General features: G+C 39.9%; 1 protein-coding gene across 2 annotated transcripts in view; it reads right to left on the reverse strand.

The window, feature by feature from the left end:
• Positions 1-20,664, reverse strand: part of KIF26B (kinesin family member 26B) — a 348,619-nt gene that overhangs the window by 126,663 nt on the left and 201,292 nt on the right. For both annotated transcript variants that reach the window (XM_060753932.2, XM_060753931.2), the window contains exon 5: positions 7,659-7,842. In XM_060753932.2, the coding sequence (XP_060609915.2) occupies positions 7,659-7,842 (184 nt within the window). The remainder of the gene's footprint in view (positions 1-7,658; positions 7,843-20,664) is intronic.

Raw genomic sequence — 20,664 nt, forward strand, 5'->3', positions numbered from 1 at the left:
TTCCTTGAATATAAATATATACAGGATGATCTCCATATTAGCGGTAGATATGTTCAAGGATACATAACTGGAGCTTTAGGTAATAGCAAATCCCAGTAATGAGAACTTCTGCCCCACAAATATCATAAGAGCCATGTTGGAGGTTCTAGAAAATGTCCAGCAAGGACATATTTTCTCAGATGAGGTTAAATGAAGCATGGATACTGGGCCCATGAAACAGAGAGTGTTTGACGACCGGGACATCCGTAGGGATACCAAGTTGCTTGTTTATAAAGCTAATGTCCTCACAACCCTGCTATATGCCTGCGAGACGTGGACTGTCTACAGACATCACATGCAACTCCTGGAACGCTTCCACCAGCGCTGCCTCTGGAAAATCCTGCAAATCTCTTGGGTAGACAAGCAGACAAATGTCAGCGTGCTGGAAGAAGCAAAGACCACCAGGACTGAAGCAATGGTCCTCCGCCATCAACTCCGCTGGACCAGCAACATTATCCGGATGCCCGACCACCATCTCCCAAAGCAGTTGCTCTACTCAAGAACGGAAAAAGGAATGTTGGTGGGCAGGAAAAGAGATTTAAAGATGGGCTCAAAGCCAACCTTAAAAACTCTGGCATAGACACTGAGAACTGAGAAGCCCTAGCCCTTGTGCGCTCCAGCTGAAGGTCAGCTGTGACCAGCAGTGCTGTAGAATTTGAAGAGGTACAAATGGAGGGCAAAAGAGAGAAAAGTGCTAAGAGGAAGGCGCATCAAGCCAACCCCGACCGGGACCGCCTTCCACCTGGAAACCAATGCCCTCACTGCACGAGACGATGCAGATCAAGAATAGGGCTCCACAGTCACCTACGGACCCACTGCCAGGACACTGACCCTGGAAGACTATCCTACTCGAATAACGAGGGAATCGCCTAAAACAAAAAAACCATGAATACAAGGATCATCATACCATATATTGTTCCTGGGGCCCATCCACACTACATACTGATAGCCCTATGCTTCTACTTTAACTACCATAGAATCATTCTATTGATTCTGGAGTTTCCAGTTTCCCACCAGTCTCTGGATGCCATAGGACAGGAGCAGGGCAGTCCAAGTGGATGAATAGTGCTATGATTGTGTAGCATGAATGGGTCCAAGGTGTAGCCAGGAACAAACATGATCTAGGAATGGTGTAACCAAAACATGCTCTGATTGACATTTCATACATTTATCCATGAGAAGTGCAGTTATGGGGACAGTGTGCATTTACTTGGGACTGGATTTTGTTTATGGTTTGATTAATTAAAGGGACTGTGTTTCTGTTTTGCTTTTAAAGCAGCTTGCAGCGAAAGGTATTAAACATTTCCTTGTGCAGTTAATTGGACCTCAGCCAGCAAAAGACCTCAGCCAGACCCATCAAACCTGTTTCCTGAGAAATATCTCTTGTTATGGGCCACTCTAACATGAGGGCTAAAGGCCACCTGGCTTTCATTCCGAGTGGAACTAACTATTTAATTTATAGAACAATCAGTTTGACTACAATGATGAACATACATGTCTTCTTAAAATGCCTCATGGGGTATTCCTTCTTGTTCCTATTTCAGTAACCATGGAAACTCTAAGCAGAAACACTTTTTGTTCTTCCTCGTGAAATTGTTTCTAAGGGAAAATGGGTTTAACTCTCATTTGTCCTGCAGCAATTAACATTTGACTTACTATGTGTTTCAATGCTGTTGTTTTAAAAGGGAAAGTAACTCTTGCTCTTGCCTCTTTCTAAAATCTTCTTGCTAGCAACAGTTTATGTTCCAGAAATCCAACTGGTTTTAGAACACTGGTAAATAATCCTGACCCAATACAAACAAATGTAGATTTTCCAGGACTCAATTATATATTTTATTTATTTATTTGCATTTACACACCCACCTTTCTCAAAATTGTAAATTAAACTATTTCTTTATTATTTGCAGTGTTTGTATACCGCCCTTCTCAATCCCGAAGGGGACTCAGGGAGGTTCATAGTGTTGGCAACAATTCAATACAAGCTCATTTAACACACAAAAGTTAAAACTATACATTTTGTTGATAATCTTGTAATATTGACTGACATGATTGTTTGTCCATCTTCTTAAACAAATGAAGCCATCGTAAAAAAAAACAAACCCCTAACATGGATAGAAAAGACTTTCTTGCCAAGGTTAATCATAAAGTAATGATTTAACAGATTGCTAACCCAACATTAAGGCTGCCTTGTTCTATACACTTACTTGGAAGTAAGCCAAAGTTAATGGAATCTGTAAGCAGACATGCCTATTGACTATACAGTGTTCCCTCGCTACTTCACGGTTCGCTTTTTTTAGACTCGCTGTTTTGCGGTTTTTCAAGAAATGCAGTAATATATATATTTACACTGGAGCTGCACCTCTCCTTGCCAGGCGCATCGTGGGAAATGCCCACCTGGGAAGCCGCCCCCTGCAGGCACCCCACTCACCCAGCTCCTCCTCCTCGCCTGCTTCCTCCTCTTCCTCACTCTCCCTGGCAGATGGGAGCCCTTCCAGGTTGAAAGCAGCAAGGAAGGGAAGAAGGGAAGGATGATGAACAGGTCTAGAGGGGCAAATGGCAGGTGGGTCGGGAGGGAGGGAGAGCCCACGTGATGTCACGTGACCAACCCAGAGCAGGGAAAGAAAGGTGGGAGAGGTGTCAAACTTGAGATTGTAATTGAGATTGTAGATTAACCCCTACTTCACGAATTTTCACTTATCGTTGGTGATCCTGGAATGTAACACCAGCGATAAGTGAGGAATACTGTATTCAAAGTTTTCCCTAACATGTATCAATTGAGTTTGTTGACTATTGCAGCCTGGATCTCTACTACTTTGGTTACTCTCTCTACTATTCACAGGCGCTTCTGCTGATGTCAAAAAGGGGCACCTGTCCAACCAGCAAGGATGATAATCTTGTAATATTGACTGACATGATAGTTTGTCCATCTTCTTAAACAAATGAAGCCATTGTAAAAAAAAAACAAAACCCAAAAAAACCCCCCTAACATGGATAGAAAATACTTTCTTGCCAAGGTTAATCATAAAGTAATGATTTAACAGATTGCTAACCCAACATTAAGGCTGCCATGTTCTATACACTTACTTGGAAGTAAGCCAAAGTTAATGGAATCTGTAAGCAGACATGCCTATTGACTATACAGTGTTCCCTTGCTACTTCACAGTTCGCTTTTTTTAGACTCGCTGTTTTGCGGTTTTTCAAGAAATACAGTAATGTATATATTTACACTGGAGCTGCACCTCTCCTTGCCAGGCGCATCGTGGGAAATGCCCACCTGGGAAGCCGCCCCCTGCAGGCACCCCACTCACCCAGCTCCTCCTCCTCGCCTGCTTCCTCCTCTTCCTCACTCTCCCTGGCAGATGGGAGCCCTTCCAGGTTGAAAGCAGCAAGGAAGGGAAGAAGGGAAGGATGATGGACAGGTCTAGAGGGGTGTATGGCAGGTGGGTCGGGAGGACCCACGTGACGTCACGAGACCAACCCAGAGCAGGGAAAGAAAGTTGGGAGAGGTGTCAAACTTGAGATTGTAATTGAGATTGTAGATTGTATACATACACACACACACACACACACACTCATATATATATATATATATATATATATATATATATAACCCCTACTTCACGAATTTTCACTTATCGTTGGTGGTCCTGGAATGTAATACCAGCGATAAGTGAGGAATACTGTACTCAAAGTTTTCCCTAACATGTATCAATTGAGTTTGTTGACTATTGCAGATCTCTACTATTTTGGTTACTCTCTCCACTATTCACAGGTGCCTCTGCTGATGTCAAAAAGGGGCACCTGTCCAACCAGAGAGGATGAGGTGAGGTAATCCCTTTCTTCTTGCTGGTGGTATGAGTGCCCCATTCAGCCATGAGCAGTGGCACCCATAACAACCAGGAGCTTCAAAGGAGCTTTCTGAACATAGAGCAGATGACTACCCAGTGGGGCAGATCCACTATTGGGCCAAATGGACAATCACTTCGTATTCAGCACGTAAGTGCTGAATCCGGGGCTGCTCCAAGGGTTAATTCACACTGGTCTAACCTGCCTAGTATAGACATGCCCATAGAGTGTCTTTTCATATGTGCGCTGTATGCTTAGAGACAATTCTGATACTCATTAAAGTTTTGCTCGTTTTCTCTTATGCTTCATAAGTCATGCCCCACAAACTCCCCTGAACCAATTCAGATGTGATCACAAACCAATATTATCATTGTGAAAATGAGCGTGCTCAAGTTGTGAATGTGCACACAGACACAACTGTCTTCTTTATTTGAAAAAAAGAAGAAACTAAAAGTGTTCACTTTGATTCTGTAATTTAGGGAACTGTTACCAGTTCCAAGAGAACATAGTTTGTAACTTAGGATATAAAGCAGTCTTAGGTTATTGTTTACTAAATCCAAGCATAGTCAAAACAGAGGCAGCTTGGATCAGGATCAAACAGTAAATTTCTTTTTAACACAGTGGCTCAAAAAGTAAGAGTAATGCCCATTTCCTGCTGTATCTCCCTGTGTGCTCTGGAGAGCTAGAAAACTCTCTGGAGTCAGCTTCGGGCATCATGGAGGTCTGCAGAGGGAATGGGAAGGGGAAACAATTCTGGATGTTTCACTAGTAAAACTTCAGAGTTAGTACTTTGTGAGAACCAACCATAGCTCCCTGGGTATATTTAGTTTACTTGAAATCAGGAACACTTGATGTTCTCATGAAGGAGAAGGAGGAGTGAAGATAAGGTGAGATATGCCCAAGAATCTGGCAGTTTCATTCTCGTAACAACAAGTGTTTTGCCCTTATATCTGAAGCCAACCTGTGTTTATTGCTGTGCTCCTCCTTCCATGGGCGGGCAACAGATGTGAATGTAAGCTGGGGGTGGTGGTGATTCATAAACATATTGATCAAATTGTGCCTGATACATTAGTGACTACAAAGCCATAAGGACTACCATGGTTGCAGAGTGACTCCTGACTACCATTGCTCACAACAGAAAAATATTGCCACCATTGGACTCTTCAGACAGTAGAGAAAGGGCTTACATATGTACTGATAAAAATACAGGGAGTTCTTCTATTCAAGGAGGACTTTTGTGAGAATCCATAAAAAGATCTCATACAGAGCTGAAAGAGAAATGGAAAAATCTATGGCTAGATGTGTGTGCAAAGATTAGTGTTAGCAGTTTGAGACTGCTCAATGTGGTATACACAATCCTTACGTTAATTGGGCTTGGTTGGGAATTGATCTGGAGGAGAGATGGGAAACAGAGAAGACCCATGACACGTTCTTTACTCACTGTGCTTCCACTAGGATTCTGAGCCTCAGCTGTAGAATAATATTAGATCCTGGTCCACCCCCATTAAAAAGCACCATAAGAACAGTGGATGAGAAAGGCAACCCAAAGGTGAATATGAATGAAAATAGTTTCTAATTCCAAATCAAAACCAATTTCAACATATTTTAGGGAGAGCAAGACAAAGGACTGACTTCATAGATGTCAATATACATTTCAACACTGTCTCCATCATTTAAACTACTAAGGCTGCAGCTCTATACACACTGCCCTGAAAATAATCCTCTTCAAACACAAGGGGGCTTATCTCTAAGCAACACATACTACTGCAGTATTCTGTATATCCTGAAAATATGAGTGACAGCCAAATCTTTATTTGGATATACTGAACAGCTCTAGCCAGCTGTTTCAGTTTCACACAAAAATTCAATCATAAAATATGTTGCCTTAACAAACTTACTAGATATGCTAGTAAGTATCTGCTAACAATTCCAAAACAATCCCTCGGGGTGAGAAAAGCGGTATAGAAATACTGTAAATAAATAAATTATTGCATTTACCTGCTCAATAATATGTATGGATTTGGGCTCTATCATGAGAAGTAGATTAAAGCCATTTGAAATTAGAAATAAAAACACATGACAGAAACACAGTGTGGTCTTTTATAAGTCTTTAAGGAATCTAATAATTCAGACACCAATAGACTAGCTAATTCATTGGCCCCTCCAGATATGATGAACTATAACATTCATCATGCCAACTGGCACATAATCCAACACTTTTGAAGCATATCAGGTTGTGGAAATGGGTCTTGACTGTATTTTGGGACAAAGAAGTCATGTAGCCATTTGTTCTTCTAAAACATAATGAAAGTGCTTTACTATGCTAAGACCTCAAATAATTAGCTGAAATTACAACCTGTATCAATTAAATATACATTACTGTATTTAATTAAAATCAATTAAAACGAAGTAAATTTGAGCCTAATTTTTAAATATATTATGTTTGAGTTAGATGCACATCTAACTCAAAGCATTGAAAAGAAGCACCTGTTTGCTGGCAGAACCACCTTCTGCCAGTTTGATCTCACAGATCTGTTAACCCAGCAGTCTACTGACAGAACAGTTCTGCTGGCAAAAATATGATAACAGAAGATTGCCCTTCACTCACAAAAAAGAAGGAAGTTGAAGTGATGGAGAAGGCAGTTTTCGACAGAACCAAACTTTCTGAAGCCAAAGAATACAGTAACAATGCCAGCAAAAAAACTAGGTCAGAGCAAATATAGTCCTAATATCCATCGATCCTAGGGTGAAAGAGGTTGAATTCAGCACAGCATTATTAGAGTTGGCCTTTGGCCATCTTGGATTAATTAGAATCACGTCCTTAAATCTTTGAAATTTGCATTTGATTGGGGATACTGTTTTGGCATATAAGCATTAGCTGTAGCAGGTATATGAAATGGCAGCAGCATGCTCTATAGAACTAGCAAGTATGTAGAATCATAGAATCAAAGAGTTGGAAGAGACCTCATGGGCCATCCAGTCCAACCCCCTGCCAAGAAGCAGGAATATTGCATTCAAATCACCCCTGACAGATGGCCATCCAGCCTCTATTTAAAAGCTTCTAAAGAAGGAGCCTCCACCACACTCCGGGGCAGTGAGTTCCACTGCTGAACGGCTCTCACAGTCAGGAAGTTCTTCCTCGTGTTCAGATGGAATCTCCTCTCTTGGAGTTTGAAGCCATTGTTCCGCATCCTAGTCTCCAAGCTTGCTCCCTCCTCCCTGTGGCTTCCTCTCACATATTTATACATGGCTATCATATCTCCTCTCATCCTTCTCTTCTTCAGGCTAAACATGCCCAGCTCCTTAAGCCGCTCCTCATAGGGCTTGTTCTACAGACCCTTGATCATTTTAGTTGCCCTCCTCTGGACACATTCCAGCTTGTCAATATCTCTCTTGAATTGTGGTGCCCAGAATTGGACACAATATTCCAGGTGTGGTCTAATCAAAGCGAAATAGAGGGGTAGCATTACTTCCCTAGATCTAGACACTATGCTCCTACTGATGCAAGCTTTTTTTGCCGCCACATCACACTGTTGGCTCATGTTCAACTTGTTGTCCACGAGGACTCCAAGATCTTTCTCACATGTATAAGATCTGGTGTAAATATTTGCTTCAAGAAACACTGTGTTAGCACTAGTATACGCAACAAGGGACAAGTTTGTTGCTTAAGTCCTATAGCAGACCCACAACTTCTGTGTAGGAAGTGTTGCCTTCCCTAAAGTTAATAAAGCATTGTAAAAACAAATAAATGTTGGTTGTGGATGAACCCCTACCTTGCCCAATCCAGGAGTGTCCTTCACTTTGTTGACTGCTCTTAGCAAACATGGTGGGGCTGGTGGAGGAGAGGTCTGCAAGACTGTACTAAACTTTGTAGCAAAAAGATGGGATTCAGAAACAGAGGATGTAGAAGGCCTGTGCTTCTTCTTTTTAGATGTTAGGTTCAACTTCTGAGCAGCTCTGTAGAGGAAATAAAGGAAAATACCAAGTTCATCATTAGTTACATAAAGTAAGAAACATCTTATTAACAAGAGACCTCAAGAAGGATCACCATCTTAAAGAAAGTGTCTTTTTAGTTTTACTCCTCTCATACCAGTTCTTTGGGAGGATATGCATTTAATCTAGGGACTGGTTAAACGGGATTAAAATTATATATAGCTTTTGTTTTTCCCTAAAGTTTGTCAGCTTAGTACACAGGCCCTGCTGTATCCCATTACCAAATTAATGAGCTGTACAAATGGCTATTTATGTTAGACAATTTAGTTTCACAAATGGACTTTTCAATTACAAAGAACTGTTTGTCATTCAAGTCTTTTGGTGCAGTTTTTCAATGTAAGCAGCCAATCATTATTATGTTAATGTTTATTATTAAATGCTCAAGTGAAATTAACAAACATATAAGGAGTGTAGCACTAACTATTTTCAACTTCTGACACCTCATAAAATGCAGCCTTTTTCCTGATATCCAGCCAACCAACTCTATGCTATTTGTAAAGCCGTTGGAGAATCATAGAAACTCAGAATTGGTTAAATAAACTGCACATTTATTTAAGTATTGAGAGCTACAGTGAAACATGTGTTTAATTTTAAAATTGATTTTTCTTTAATTCAAATTTAGATTATTGTTGCAATCTAGCTTGCAAACTACTTCTCTTTTAACTTTTATTCACAGCATAAGGCATAATAGAGTTGCTTTAGTATGGAAAAAATATTGCCTCTTGCATACATTTTCCTTTTGAGTATACCATTCTAACTTTCACATCTTTTATTTATTTATTTATTTATTTATTTATTTGCTTGCTGTATTTGTATACTGCCTTTCTCAGCCAATTGGCAACAAATCAGTATACATAAAACATAATAGATAAAAAAACATTAAACAGTATAAGAACATCACAAAAACAATAAAAGCAACATCATCAGTGTCTCATTATTCTCAAGCATTGTCCAATTCCATTGTCAGGTCATTCAATTTCCTATATTAGCTACTCTGTATTTGTAAACGCTTGCTCGAATAGCCAGGTTTTAACTTGCCTCCGAAACGTCTAGAAGGAGGGAGCAGATCTGATTTCCCTAGGGAGGGCATTCCATAGCCGAGGGGCCACCACTGAGAAGGCCCTGTCTCTCGTTCCCACCAAACGTACTTGTGACGAAGGCGGGACTGAGAGCAGGGCCTCCCCAAATGATCTTAAAGTCCTCAGTGGTTTGTAAGGGGAGATACGTTCGGACAGGTAAGTTGGGCCAGAACCGTTTAAGGCTTTATAGGCCAAAGCCAGCACTTTTACAGTCCAGAAACAGTGAAGAAAGTATGTTGGTTCATAAAGACGGTAATCAACCCCAAGATAATACAATTATTAAGATCAAAGGGGAACACCCCCAAAGACACACACATACACAACACTAACAACTTTCTCATTTTCAAAAAAGTTGGAGTGGATGTAATCAAGGTGATGTGGAGAGAGAAACATAGGACCTTATCACATTATGTTACACAATCTATTTATAGCAGGCTGTATTGAGACAGGATGCATACTGTCTCCATCACATCCGATTATGACGATTCTTACAATTTGAAAATACTTACAATTCGAAAATACAGCCATGGAAGGCTGGCTCCTCCCAATCTGTTCCAATGCCTCCCTATGTCACTTTATTATTAAGATTTCTAATATTGTGCAGTGGCATTGCCTAGAGATTTTGAACGACCTTTATCACGACATAATACATACTAGTTTTCTGATCACATGTAAAAACAGTGCCTTAGCAATGTATAAAATTGTAGGAAATCAAAAAACATGATTAGAATCCCAGGTGCAATTACTCTGTTTCTGCAATGTTTTGCAAATGGATTCCAATAGATTATTGACAGAACGGAGCAAATATTATGTGATAGGAACCATTCGGAATCATGTTCAAAGAGTCTCAGAAATGAAGTATATCACAATGTGATGTGGTCTAAAGGTTTGATACTACAAGAGACTAACTGGGCTAATTTCTTTGAGACAGATTTGATGTTGTATTGCAAATGCTATGTTCAACCACAATGTTTGGACTAAACATGGGCAGAGATTTAAGAATTAATTGGAGAAAGACATGGATTTCTATGAGAAAAGTAGTCCCATTTGTGACCTTCAAAATTCCATGATTTCTTATTGTGCCAATAGCCAAGGAGGAGAGTTCTAGAGAATGATTATTTTGCGGTCTTAGCAATAAAAGATACACGTAAATGCATTTGCAGCTCTGTATTAACTTGCTACTTTTTGGAAAAAAATACTTTCAGCACAATCTGAGAATCATGATGATATGTACAGAAGAACCCACTTACGAATCATTTGAATGGGGGAATGGACACAAAGCAACAATTGCTTTTAAAATGCCTTGGTGTGCACCTTGGTGCATTTACAGCAAATCTCAGTAAATACTCATGTCAGGGTGCTTTCCACATTTCTCCTTACAGCCTCCAAGATCTCTCTCTGCCACTGAAGCCTTTTCTGAGGACCAGTAACACACCTGCATGCTAAGAAAATAGTTCAGTCTCTCTACAGAGTTGAACATAAAAAGACTTTAACAGAATGGTAAACACAACATTAATTCTATAGCTTGATTTCAGCAGGAAAGCTGGAGTGGAAGTTATTTGAATCAGAGAAAGAAAGAGAAATGAGTACGCTATAACCACAATCCCACTGTGTCTATATTCAGTACAGAGCAATTACACATTTCCAGTCCAATTTTATGTCAGAGATACACTGCCTTTAGATGACTGGAATTATGCATACGTCCTTATTGCCAGAAGGAGAATTCTGCTAGAAGAACTCTTTTTCTCTAGGTGAGCCCAAGGATCTGACAACAGTTATCTGCCGGTAAAAATTCATTTTCAGGTTAAGCTCTAGGAGCAAAAATAAAAAAATAAAAAAGAGAATGGGCAGGAAAGTTGCTAAATACTGCCAAAGCTCCTCATTCACAATATTCCTGGTTCTAGGTAGAAGGTACTTAGATTAGAAGAATGGGTTTTCAGAGAAAATAAAGAAATTACATCCAAAATTCATCATCAGTTAATGTCCAAAGACCCTAAACTGAACTGAGTCACACACAAGCCAGGACCAAAACAGATATGAGAAATTGAAAAGCAAGTTCTTGGGAACAGAGCCAAGCTATATTCAATAAAATCCTACAAAGCCATTTGTAAGATCCAGGAAAGAAAAGCCAAAGATTAAGTCTTATAACAAACCAAGTCAGAGGAAATTGTCAAAAGCAGAAAAAAGCAAAGAAAAACAGGCAAGGTTGTGTTGTTTCAAACAAAACCTGGTAGTTCTTTTATCTCTCTGCTCATTTCCTAGCCGTAATGCAATTATCTCATCAGAGATTACTTGGATTAATCTTTTTCCATATGCAATCTTCACTATCAATGTTTGCTGCAGCCTAGTATTCCTTTTTAAGCAGAGCCATTCTGTCCTGTGTCTACAGCAACCATTCCCGTAGCCAGGATTTCGTTTCGGGGGGGGGGGGCTAATTTTTTTCAGGGGGGGTTCGGGGGGGAGTTTCGGGGGGGCTGAGTCTGAGTGAAAGAGGGTCTAGCCTAGCAAACCTTTTGTATCATTACCCCAATACCCCCATGCATATGGGATATATTGAGTATGGTGATCAGATCATGATATGAATAAACATAACAGTTTAAATAATGCACCAGTAAGGCCTTTTCGCGAACCACCATGAGAATTGGGGGGGGGGGGCTCTCACCCTCTGGAACGATTGAATCTGTAGCCAACTAAGCTCCCTAGAATCACAACCTCACTGTTCTCTATTAAGTCTGGGAAGGGCCAGGAGGGAGGGGGAGTCTCTGTTATGACATCTGACTTCTCATCAAATGAGGACTCCACAAACAGGAACATGACAACAATGTTGGTACAAAGGTTCTCTGTGTGTATGAATTCCATAGGGTTTCCTAAGGCATGGAATACTCAGAGATTCCTCTGCAACATAGTCTACAGCACCTCATATTTGTTGGCAGTCTCCCATCCAAGTACTAATTGGATCTGACATATAATCTGGTGCCTTTAGGGCAGGCATGGGCAAACTTGGGCCCTCCAGGTATTTTTGGACTTCAACTCTCATAATTCCTAACAGCCTACTGGCAGAGGGCCCAAGTTTGCCCATGCCTGCTTTAGGATACTTAAGCCTCTAAGACAGTATGAACGTATTTTTAAATAATCTTCAACATTCCTAATCTGATTTAGCACAATATTAGCTAGTGTAATGTTAGTTCAGCTGGTCCTTGACACTTTGAGCTCTAAATCAATCTGTAATCCCTCATTATCTCCTTCCATTGTTTTATATCTTCTGTATCAACAAGCTTTCATTTGCCTGTGTTCTTTATTTCGCTATTCTGACATGAATTAGTTTCTTTCACTAAAGTGGGGGGAAACATTCTGTAAACAGAGATACAGATTAATGTGAATAACACCTATTTGTTTTTTTTGTTTTTTAGAAAACTTGGTTGTGTATGTGTGCTTAAGTCCATTGGTCAATTATTTTTCAAGAATGCCAACTGCTCAGTTTAGCTTAAGCAAACTAAAACCCCTATCGCAAATACTTTTACTCATACCAATGGCTCGGCTCAAATTAATTCTATTGAACTATTCACAGCAAGTTGTTGGACTTCTCCTTTCCTCCCTGTTACTTTACCCATGCATCCTAACACTACGTCTGTCATGAATTCATCTGATGTTTCTAAGGCCCTTCCACACAGTTGTATAAAATCCATATTGAACTGGATTATATGGCAGTGTGGACTTAAATAACCCAATTCAAAGCTGATATTGTGGATTATCTGCCTTGATATTCTGGGTTATATGGCTCTGTGGAAGATCTGCACATCGCATGATGTGTTCTGCATACATGTTAAAAAGGTTGGGTGAGAGTATGCCGTACGCCTTTCCCAATCTTGAACCAGTCTGTTGTTCCGTGGTCAGTTCTGACTGTTGCTACTTGGTCCTTGTACAGATTCCTCAGGAGAGAGACAAGGTGGCTTGGTATGCCCATCCCACCAAGAACTTGCCACAATTTATTATGATCCACACAGTCAAAGGCTTTAGAATAGTCAATGAAGCAGAAGTAGATGTTTTTCTGAAACTCCCTGCCTTTCTCCATTATCCAGCGGATATTGGCAATCTGGTCTCTCGTTCCTCTGCCTTTTCTAAACCCAGCTTGAACATCTGGCAACTCTTGCTCCATGTATTGCTGGAGTCTTCCTTGCAGGATCTTGAGCATTACCTTACTGGCATGAGAAATAAGGGTCACTGTACGGAAGTTTGAGCAGTCTTTCGCATTTCCCTTTTTTGGTATGGGGATATAAGTTGATTTTTTCCAGTCTGATGGCCATTCTTGTGTTTTCCATATTTGCTGGCATATGGCATGCATCACCTTGACAGCAGCCTCTTTTAAGATTTTGAACAGTTCAGCTGGGATCCCGTCGTCTCCTGCTGCCTTGTTGTTAGCAATGCTTCTTAAGGCCCATTCAACCTCACTCCTCAGGATGTCTGGTTCTAATTCACTCACCACATCGTCAAAACTATCCTCAATATTATTATCCTTCCTATATAGATCTTCTGTATAGTCTCGCCACCTTCTCTTGATCTCTTCAGCTTCTGTTAGGTCCCTGCCATCTTTGTTTCTTATCATACCAATTTTTGCCTGAAATTTACCTCCAATGTTTCTAATTTTCTGGAAGAGGTCTCTTGTCCTTCCTATTCTGTTGTCTTCTTCCACTTCCATGCATTGCTTATTTAAAAATAGTTCCTTATCTCTTCTGGCTAACCTCTGGAATTGCGCATTTAACTGGGCATATCTCCCCTTATCACTGTTTCCTTTTGCTTTCCTCCTTTCTTGGGCTACTTCCAGTGTCTCAGCAGACAGCCATTTTGCCTTCTTGGATTTCTTTTTCTTTGGGACGTACTTTGTTGCCGCCTCCTGAACAATGTCGCGGACTTCCGTCCATTCCAGTCCATTTCAGTTCGCTGACCCCCAGAATGTCTATCTTTAGTCTTGACATCTCACCAATAACAACATCCAATTTGTCCTGGCTCATAGATCTTACATTCCAGGTTCCTATGGTGTGTTGATCTTTAGAGCATCGGATTCGTCGTTCACCTCCAGTACCGTCGGCCGCTAGCCTTCCTTTCGGCTTTGAGCTAGCTGCGTCATCACATCTGGGGCTAGTTGAGCTTATCCTCTGCTCCTCCCCAGTAGCATTTTGGCCATCTTCCGACCTGGGAGTCCCATCTTCCAATGGCATACCGACATATCTCTGGTTGTACTGGTCCATTTAGTTTTCTTGGCAAGGATACTGGGGTGGTTTGCCATTGCCTTCCCCAGGGATCACGCTTGGTCTGACCTCTCTGCCACGACCGTCCCGCCTTGGGTGGCCCTTCACGGTTTCGCTCATGACATCATTGAGGTGCTCAAGCTCCAGCGCCACGACAAGGCGGCGATCCTTTGCTGGAGGCAAAACATCTGGAGGCCCAGTATAGGAAAGGGACTAATAACCTGCGCCTAGCCTGGGAAGCAACTAATAATGAGAATCAGTTTAGACTGAACCCAGAGGTTGCCCAGAAGAATTTTTGTGAACTAAGGGGGTGAGGTTTCAGGAGGTATTGAACTGAAAGCTTGCCTGTATTGTCTTCATTCGTAACTTTGCTGTAGTGTAGTAACCTGGCATTAAAGATATTTCCAAGATTCTCTTGTGAGTGACTTTGACTGCTATCAAGGTTCTGTCACCATCACATTTGCTTTCTTAATATTTCAATCTTTCTAAAAATCCGATTGGATCAGAAGGTGCATTGCTGACATTTTTTCTTAAATGAAAAGAAATACTATTGGAAGATGAGTGGCCTTTTCAAAACCTTAGAATGATATGTCATTTTGACAGAGTTAACCTTTGGAATGGCATTAAGACAGAACAACCCTGATTCATTTTGGCCAACAATTGGAAAAGGAATGTAAAATACATGTGCTACAATCCTATCTATATTTCCTTTTTTAAAAGAAACAGGAAAAAAACCCAAGAAATGAGAAAAACAGTGACATACTTCCAATTTATGGGTAGCAAGTAAAAGAAAAATATATCTCCTCTGCAACCTCAGATGTATCAAATAAAATACATGGGGGGGGGGGGGCGTTGAAATCTTCTAATTCACCCACCCAGTATAGTTATCCATATTTAAAGTATTCCTGAGAAGTAACCATCCAGTCTTAGCTGAAGAAGATCCAAAAAAGGAGAGATCACCATCTCACAAGGCAGATTATTTCTCATTCAAACAACATTTACCTATTTACTAATAGGGAATTCTTCCCAATATTTAAGAAGAATTTCTTTTCTTATACTTGGAATCCATTGCTTCATGTCCTAGGCTTGAGGGCAGTGATTCCCAACCTGTGGTCCACGGACCACCAGGGGTCCACAAGAACTAAAATATGCTCCATTGCAACAAGAGGGAATGGTCTGGCGAAACCCACTTATAGTGCTAAGGCTTATTAAATATAGTTTTCTGTAGGCAAGCAGATGGCGACTACTGGATGGCATATGTTCTGTATCAGAAACTAGAGCTGATGTGGTCTATCCAATGCAATTTTCTGAATCAATACCTCCAAATAACCAAACCGAATCTAAAGTTGACCAATCATAACCCTTTTGGTACTAACGTTGGAGAGCAGTCCCTGGTCAAAGTGGTCCCTGGTGAAAAAAAAAGTTGCTTTAAGTCAAGAGAAAAGGTTTCACTTTCAAAACTTCAGACATTTCAATATGACTAATGAATTGTCTCTTACTTTTCTCCAAGAGAAATACACCCAACTCTCTAAGGCCCCTTCTACATTGCCCTGTACCCCGGATCTGATCTCAGATTATCTGCTTTAAACAGGGTTACATGAGTCTCCACTGCCAGATAATCTCGGATAAACAGATAATCTGGGATAAACAAGTAATTTAGGATCAGATCCTGGGATGTGGAAGGGGCCAAAGTCAGTGGTAGCCATCTTTTTGTCCTCCAGGTATTTTGAACTTCAGTTCCCAGAATTACTGACCATTGGACAAACTGGCCAGGGCTTATGGGAGTTGTAGTCCCAAACACCTGGAGGACCAAAGGTTTAATACCACTGTTCTAAGTCTTTCCTCCTGAGTTTTAATTTCCAGAGGTTTTACTGTCTTGGTCTTTCTAATAAGAAATTCCTGTAATATGATGATATTACATTAAATTCATTTCACCATGTCGTTATTTCCTTCAAGGGCCAAAACAACAAGAGATGGAAAAATGTTCAGAGTATCTCACAAAAAGGTTGTTCCTGAAATAGGCCTTTAGTAACGTAAGTAATATACTGTATTTGATAATACATTTTTTTTATATATAAGTTTTTATTAGGTTTTCTATAAAATACAACGAAAGAGGGGGAACAGTCAAAAGAGGATAGAACAGTACAGAAAAAAGAAAGAGTATAAAAACTATACAAAAAATAGAAAAAAAATACATATATATGTATATATATATATAAAAAGAAAAATAGTAAAAATAAAAAAGGTTGACTTCCATCTCATCATCAGGTGTTGTGTCTCCAAAACCAAATTATTCCCATTGTAGGATAAAACTCTTAATTACTATCTTCTTTCTCGTAGTTATCATAAAGTGTCCAATCTGTTCTCTTTATCGGATTTCCAGTATTTTTTTTCAACAAAAAGGTTAGTTCATCCATCTCTCTTATTTCTCTGATTTTTCCGAGCCATTCTTCCTTAGTAGGAATACTGTTCTGTTTCCAAATTTTTGCTAGGGTAATTCTGGCTGCCGTCGTAATGTAAGTAAACAGTCTGTCCTCATTTTCTTGTAATTGTAAATCCAGGTCTGTAAAACCCAACAGATAATATTCTGGTTTCTTTTTAAAAACTCTTTTCAAAATTTTTTGTAGTTCTTCGTGTACCATAGACCAATACTTCCCTATTTCTTTACATGTCCACCACATATGGTAAAAAGTACCAATCTGTTGGCAGCCTTTCCAGCACTTATCAGAGGAGTTTTTGTTCATTAATGAAAGTTTCTTTGGAGTGGTATACCATCTGTGGAACATTTTTATCCAATTTTCTCTTAAATCTGTTGCATACACATATTTCAGCTTTTTGTTCCACATCTGTTCCCATTCTTTAAATTGTATAGGTCTTCTTATATTTTCTGCCCATTTTATCATGATAATACATTTTTGACTGCAGGCTCGGCCTACCCAACCAAGGAGAGGGAGAAAGTGTCTGGCATTCTGTTAGTAACCCTGGCATGCATAAGTCATGCTATGGGTTTAATTATTCAGTAGAAGAAATGCACATCTAGCAAAATGTGCATTGTACTTGTGAACTGCAGTTTGCACAATGGTACTCAATCACTGACATGTGTTATGCAATATTGATATTCTGCATTGAGGTTATGTGGTGCTGGTGAAGTGTATCTCCACACTGGGATATCATATTGCAATATCTCTGTTGTGCCGGCTCTATTGAGCTGAATCATGAATTAAGTCCAGATCTTCACATGATATTCATTTCAGTTTGCAAATTTCTCCAGACTCTGTTCTATTTCCATTTAAATATCCCAATGCATACATGCGAAGATCTGGATATAATTTTCCTTTCTGTTTGCAATATAATATGTGAGGGTGTGCGCACACATGCCTGCAAGTAATAGAGAGAGAAAGTGTGTTTTTCTGTGTCTGTGAGGATCTATAAACATGTCTCTTAAATGACTAGTAAATGCCTCACGCTTGTTGTTCTTATTTTTATGCATGTATTCAATTTCTCAGCAACAGTAAAACTGTGCGTATCAGCAGTATTTCCATTTTACATCTTGGGTGGTTTCATTCATTCAGCTTTTGGCCTCCTACAGCACCTGAAGTATCCCAGCTCTGCCGGAGGTACTATAATCGCTCCTCAAATCACTGCTACAACTTGTTCCATGAGCATTATACACAGTTAGGGTCAAATCTGTAATCTTAACAAGAAGTCTGACCACCCCAAAACTTGAGCTCTCTTTGTCAAACAGGTAATTGTACCAAAATCAGTAGGGTTTCCCTCTAATCTGAGACATAGACTTCATTCTTGCTGTGAATCTATTGACTTGAAGCACTGTTAACATGCATGGTTTCTATATACAGTCATAGGGTTCTTCCCCACTCCTCCATGGCTCCAAAAGACATCAAGGTAAAATATATATATATATATTTGGAGGAGGGGAATGTAAGACACTCTGAAAGTGCAAGAGCTTGAATTGAAAATATCGTTACAAGGACAACACTGGAATCATAAAAGTAAGTGAAATTGTTGTTGTGATACACAGTACAACCCTGTATCCAAGAAACTCCTGAAAATCGGATAATAGCAATCCCTATATTTTAACTAAACTTGGGCTGGAAGTAGGCACTAGAATCACATTGGAGGACCCAAGCATGGATGACCATCCTTTTAAGGGAGGGAGTCATCCCTATAAGGGAGAGAATTGCCCTCTTTGGAGTTCTGCCTCTGCATCAGACTCACACGTGGAAACTTAAGTGCTAGCAATGCATTCATTTTACATTCATCACAAGGTCAGTATTAAGGTTTTTTTTAATCAGGAGAAACAACAATATTCGAAAACCAATAGATCTGCCCAAATCCGCTTACATTAAAGAAGACTGACACCAGTTTAAAACCAGTTCTTTCCATGGTATCCTATGGTTCTCCCACAAACCCCATATGATAAGGAGGCAGTGTCAAGGTTAAAACCATTTATTTCCATAGGATCCTATTTTTCTGCACCAAACCCCAAAGGATACAAGAGAAAGTGCTTCAGATTAAAACCATTGCTTTCCATGGCATCATATTCGTCTTCAAATCTCATAGGATACAAGAGACAGTGCTCCAGGTTAAAACAATTGCTTTCCATGGAATCCTATTGTTCTACACCAACCAAATAATATACAACAGACTGTTGAGCAATGAAACAAGATGGGAAACTTTTGATGATTCCCATCCCATTTGTTTTTCAATTGTAAAGATGGGAGTAAAGTGCAATAAGAGGTAGGAGCTCTGAACACAATTGGTGGCCTGTGTTTAGAGTTCCCGCCTTTGAAAACATTTCTGCCTCTTTTCAACCATAGAACATGTAATAAGCTCCGTGCTTCTCCATGCTTGAAAAAAGGCTGAAGTGTCCTACGAGAAGGAAATTTCTCAATGTGATGAGGTCAAATTGCTGGAGTTCTCTCCTTTCAGGACACTTCTTCCTCTTTTTAACCACTGGGGTCTATGCACAATGGCCAGAAGTAGTTTAACTCATGTGATGAGTTCAGTGCCTCTCTATGTTTGACATGAGGCTGAAGTGTCCTACGACTGGGAAATTTTTCAGTGTGACAAAGTGGTCAGAGAAGCTCACAAAACTTCTAGAAAAGAATATGCTTTGGAGTGTGGGTAAGTGAAACTGAGGATTTTTACTGTATACAGTACTATACCACTGGTTCTCAACCTATGGTCTTCCATATGTTTTGAACTTCAACTCCCAGAAATCCCAGCCAGCTTACCAGCTATCACAGATTGTGAGAGATGGAGTCTAAAACACCTGGAGGACCAAAAGTTGAGAATCACTGTACTATACTACCATAGGTGATCACTCATGGCCAACTATGATTGTCTTCCAAGGGTAGAGTCTTGACGGTGACTCCATAAATAACTGTGGAAACCTACTCTGGATCCACATGATCTTTCACAATGAGGATATAGGTTTCCAGGTGGAAGGTGGTCATGATAAGGGTTTACTTGATGTACCTTTCTCTGTGCACATTTCTCCCTTTCATGGCTGGGGAGTGCTTCAAGGCAGCCATGAAAGGGAGAAATGAGTTTGGGAGCCCCAGCAAACCTGCATTTTTTCAGGGGAGGTGGAGCAGTGGGAGAACTTCTCCCACTGCCCTCCAGTCAATCAGCAAGTGTCTAGATGCACAATCTGACTAGACTGCAACTTGCTCCTATTCAGTTAGTTAGGTAGGGCATTTATCACAAATGCTCAATAGCAAGGATTCACTTATAAAAAAAGCTTGTGCAATACCCATGTTTTCCTGGTCAGGCATTAAGAATGAATTATGTTTGTTCCTGCATAATTCCATCTGAGTTTCATGTGACAGTCACTCAATAGCATCGTGGGAAGTGGCTTACATATTATATACCAATATTTGATAGGAGTAATGACAATCTTAACTTTAATAACTTCTGTGAACATAAATCTCATCCACAAGTTGTCTTTTTACAAACTGGTTGTGCAATTCAATCCCTCAGCTAAATAGGTTTTGAAAATAACATGTCTAGCATACTCAACTTGAATCAAGCAAAGCCATTCTGTTTTAATGAACTAAAATTAGATGGTTATCATTAATACAACATGAGATGCGACAGTGCACTTCTACACAGAACAAATCAAATCAAACCAAACCAGTTTTATCAATTATGTTTAATTAGAAGAATATTCTCCAATCATGCTTGAAAACTACTCAGCAAAGGGTCGAGTTTTTCCGTTTTGTTTGGGATTAATATAAGTTGACAGTCATCTACATTAAGACAATCTATCCAAAATTATATTATATATTTTGAATTATTGTATTCCTTTTTGAAAAACAAAAGCTAAGATTCAGTCGTTTCTTCTCTATGTGATATGAAAGGGAGTTATGGGCATTCTAAGACACAACTTTTACATGCACTCTCTTTAACACCAACACACACACACACACACATATATA

Source organism: Anolis sagrei, chromosome 1 (genome assembly GCF_037176765.1).
Source record: "Anolis sagrei isolate rAnoSag1 chromosome 1, rAnoSag1.mat, whole genome shotgun sequence".
Taxonomy (NCBI): Eukaryota; Metazoa; Chordata; class Lepidosauria; order Squamata; family Dactyloidae; genus Anolis; species Anolis sagrei.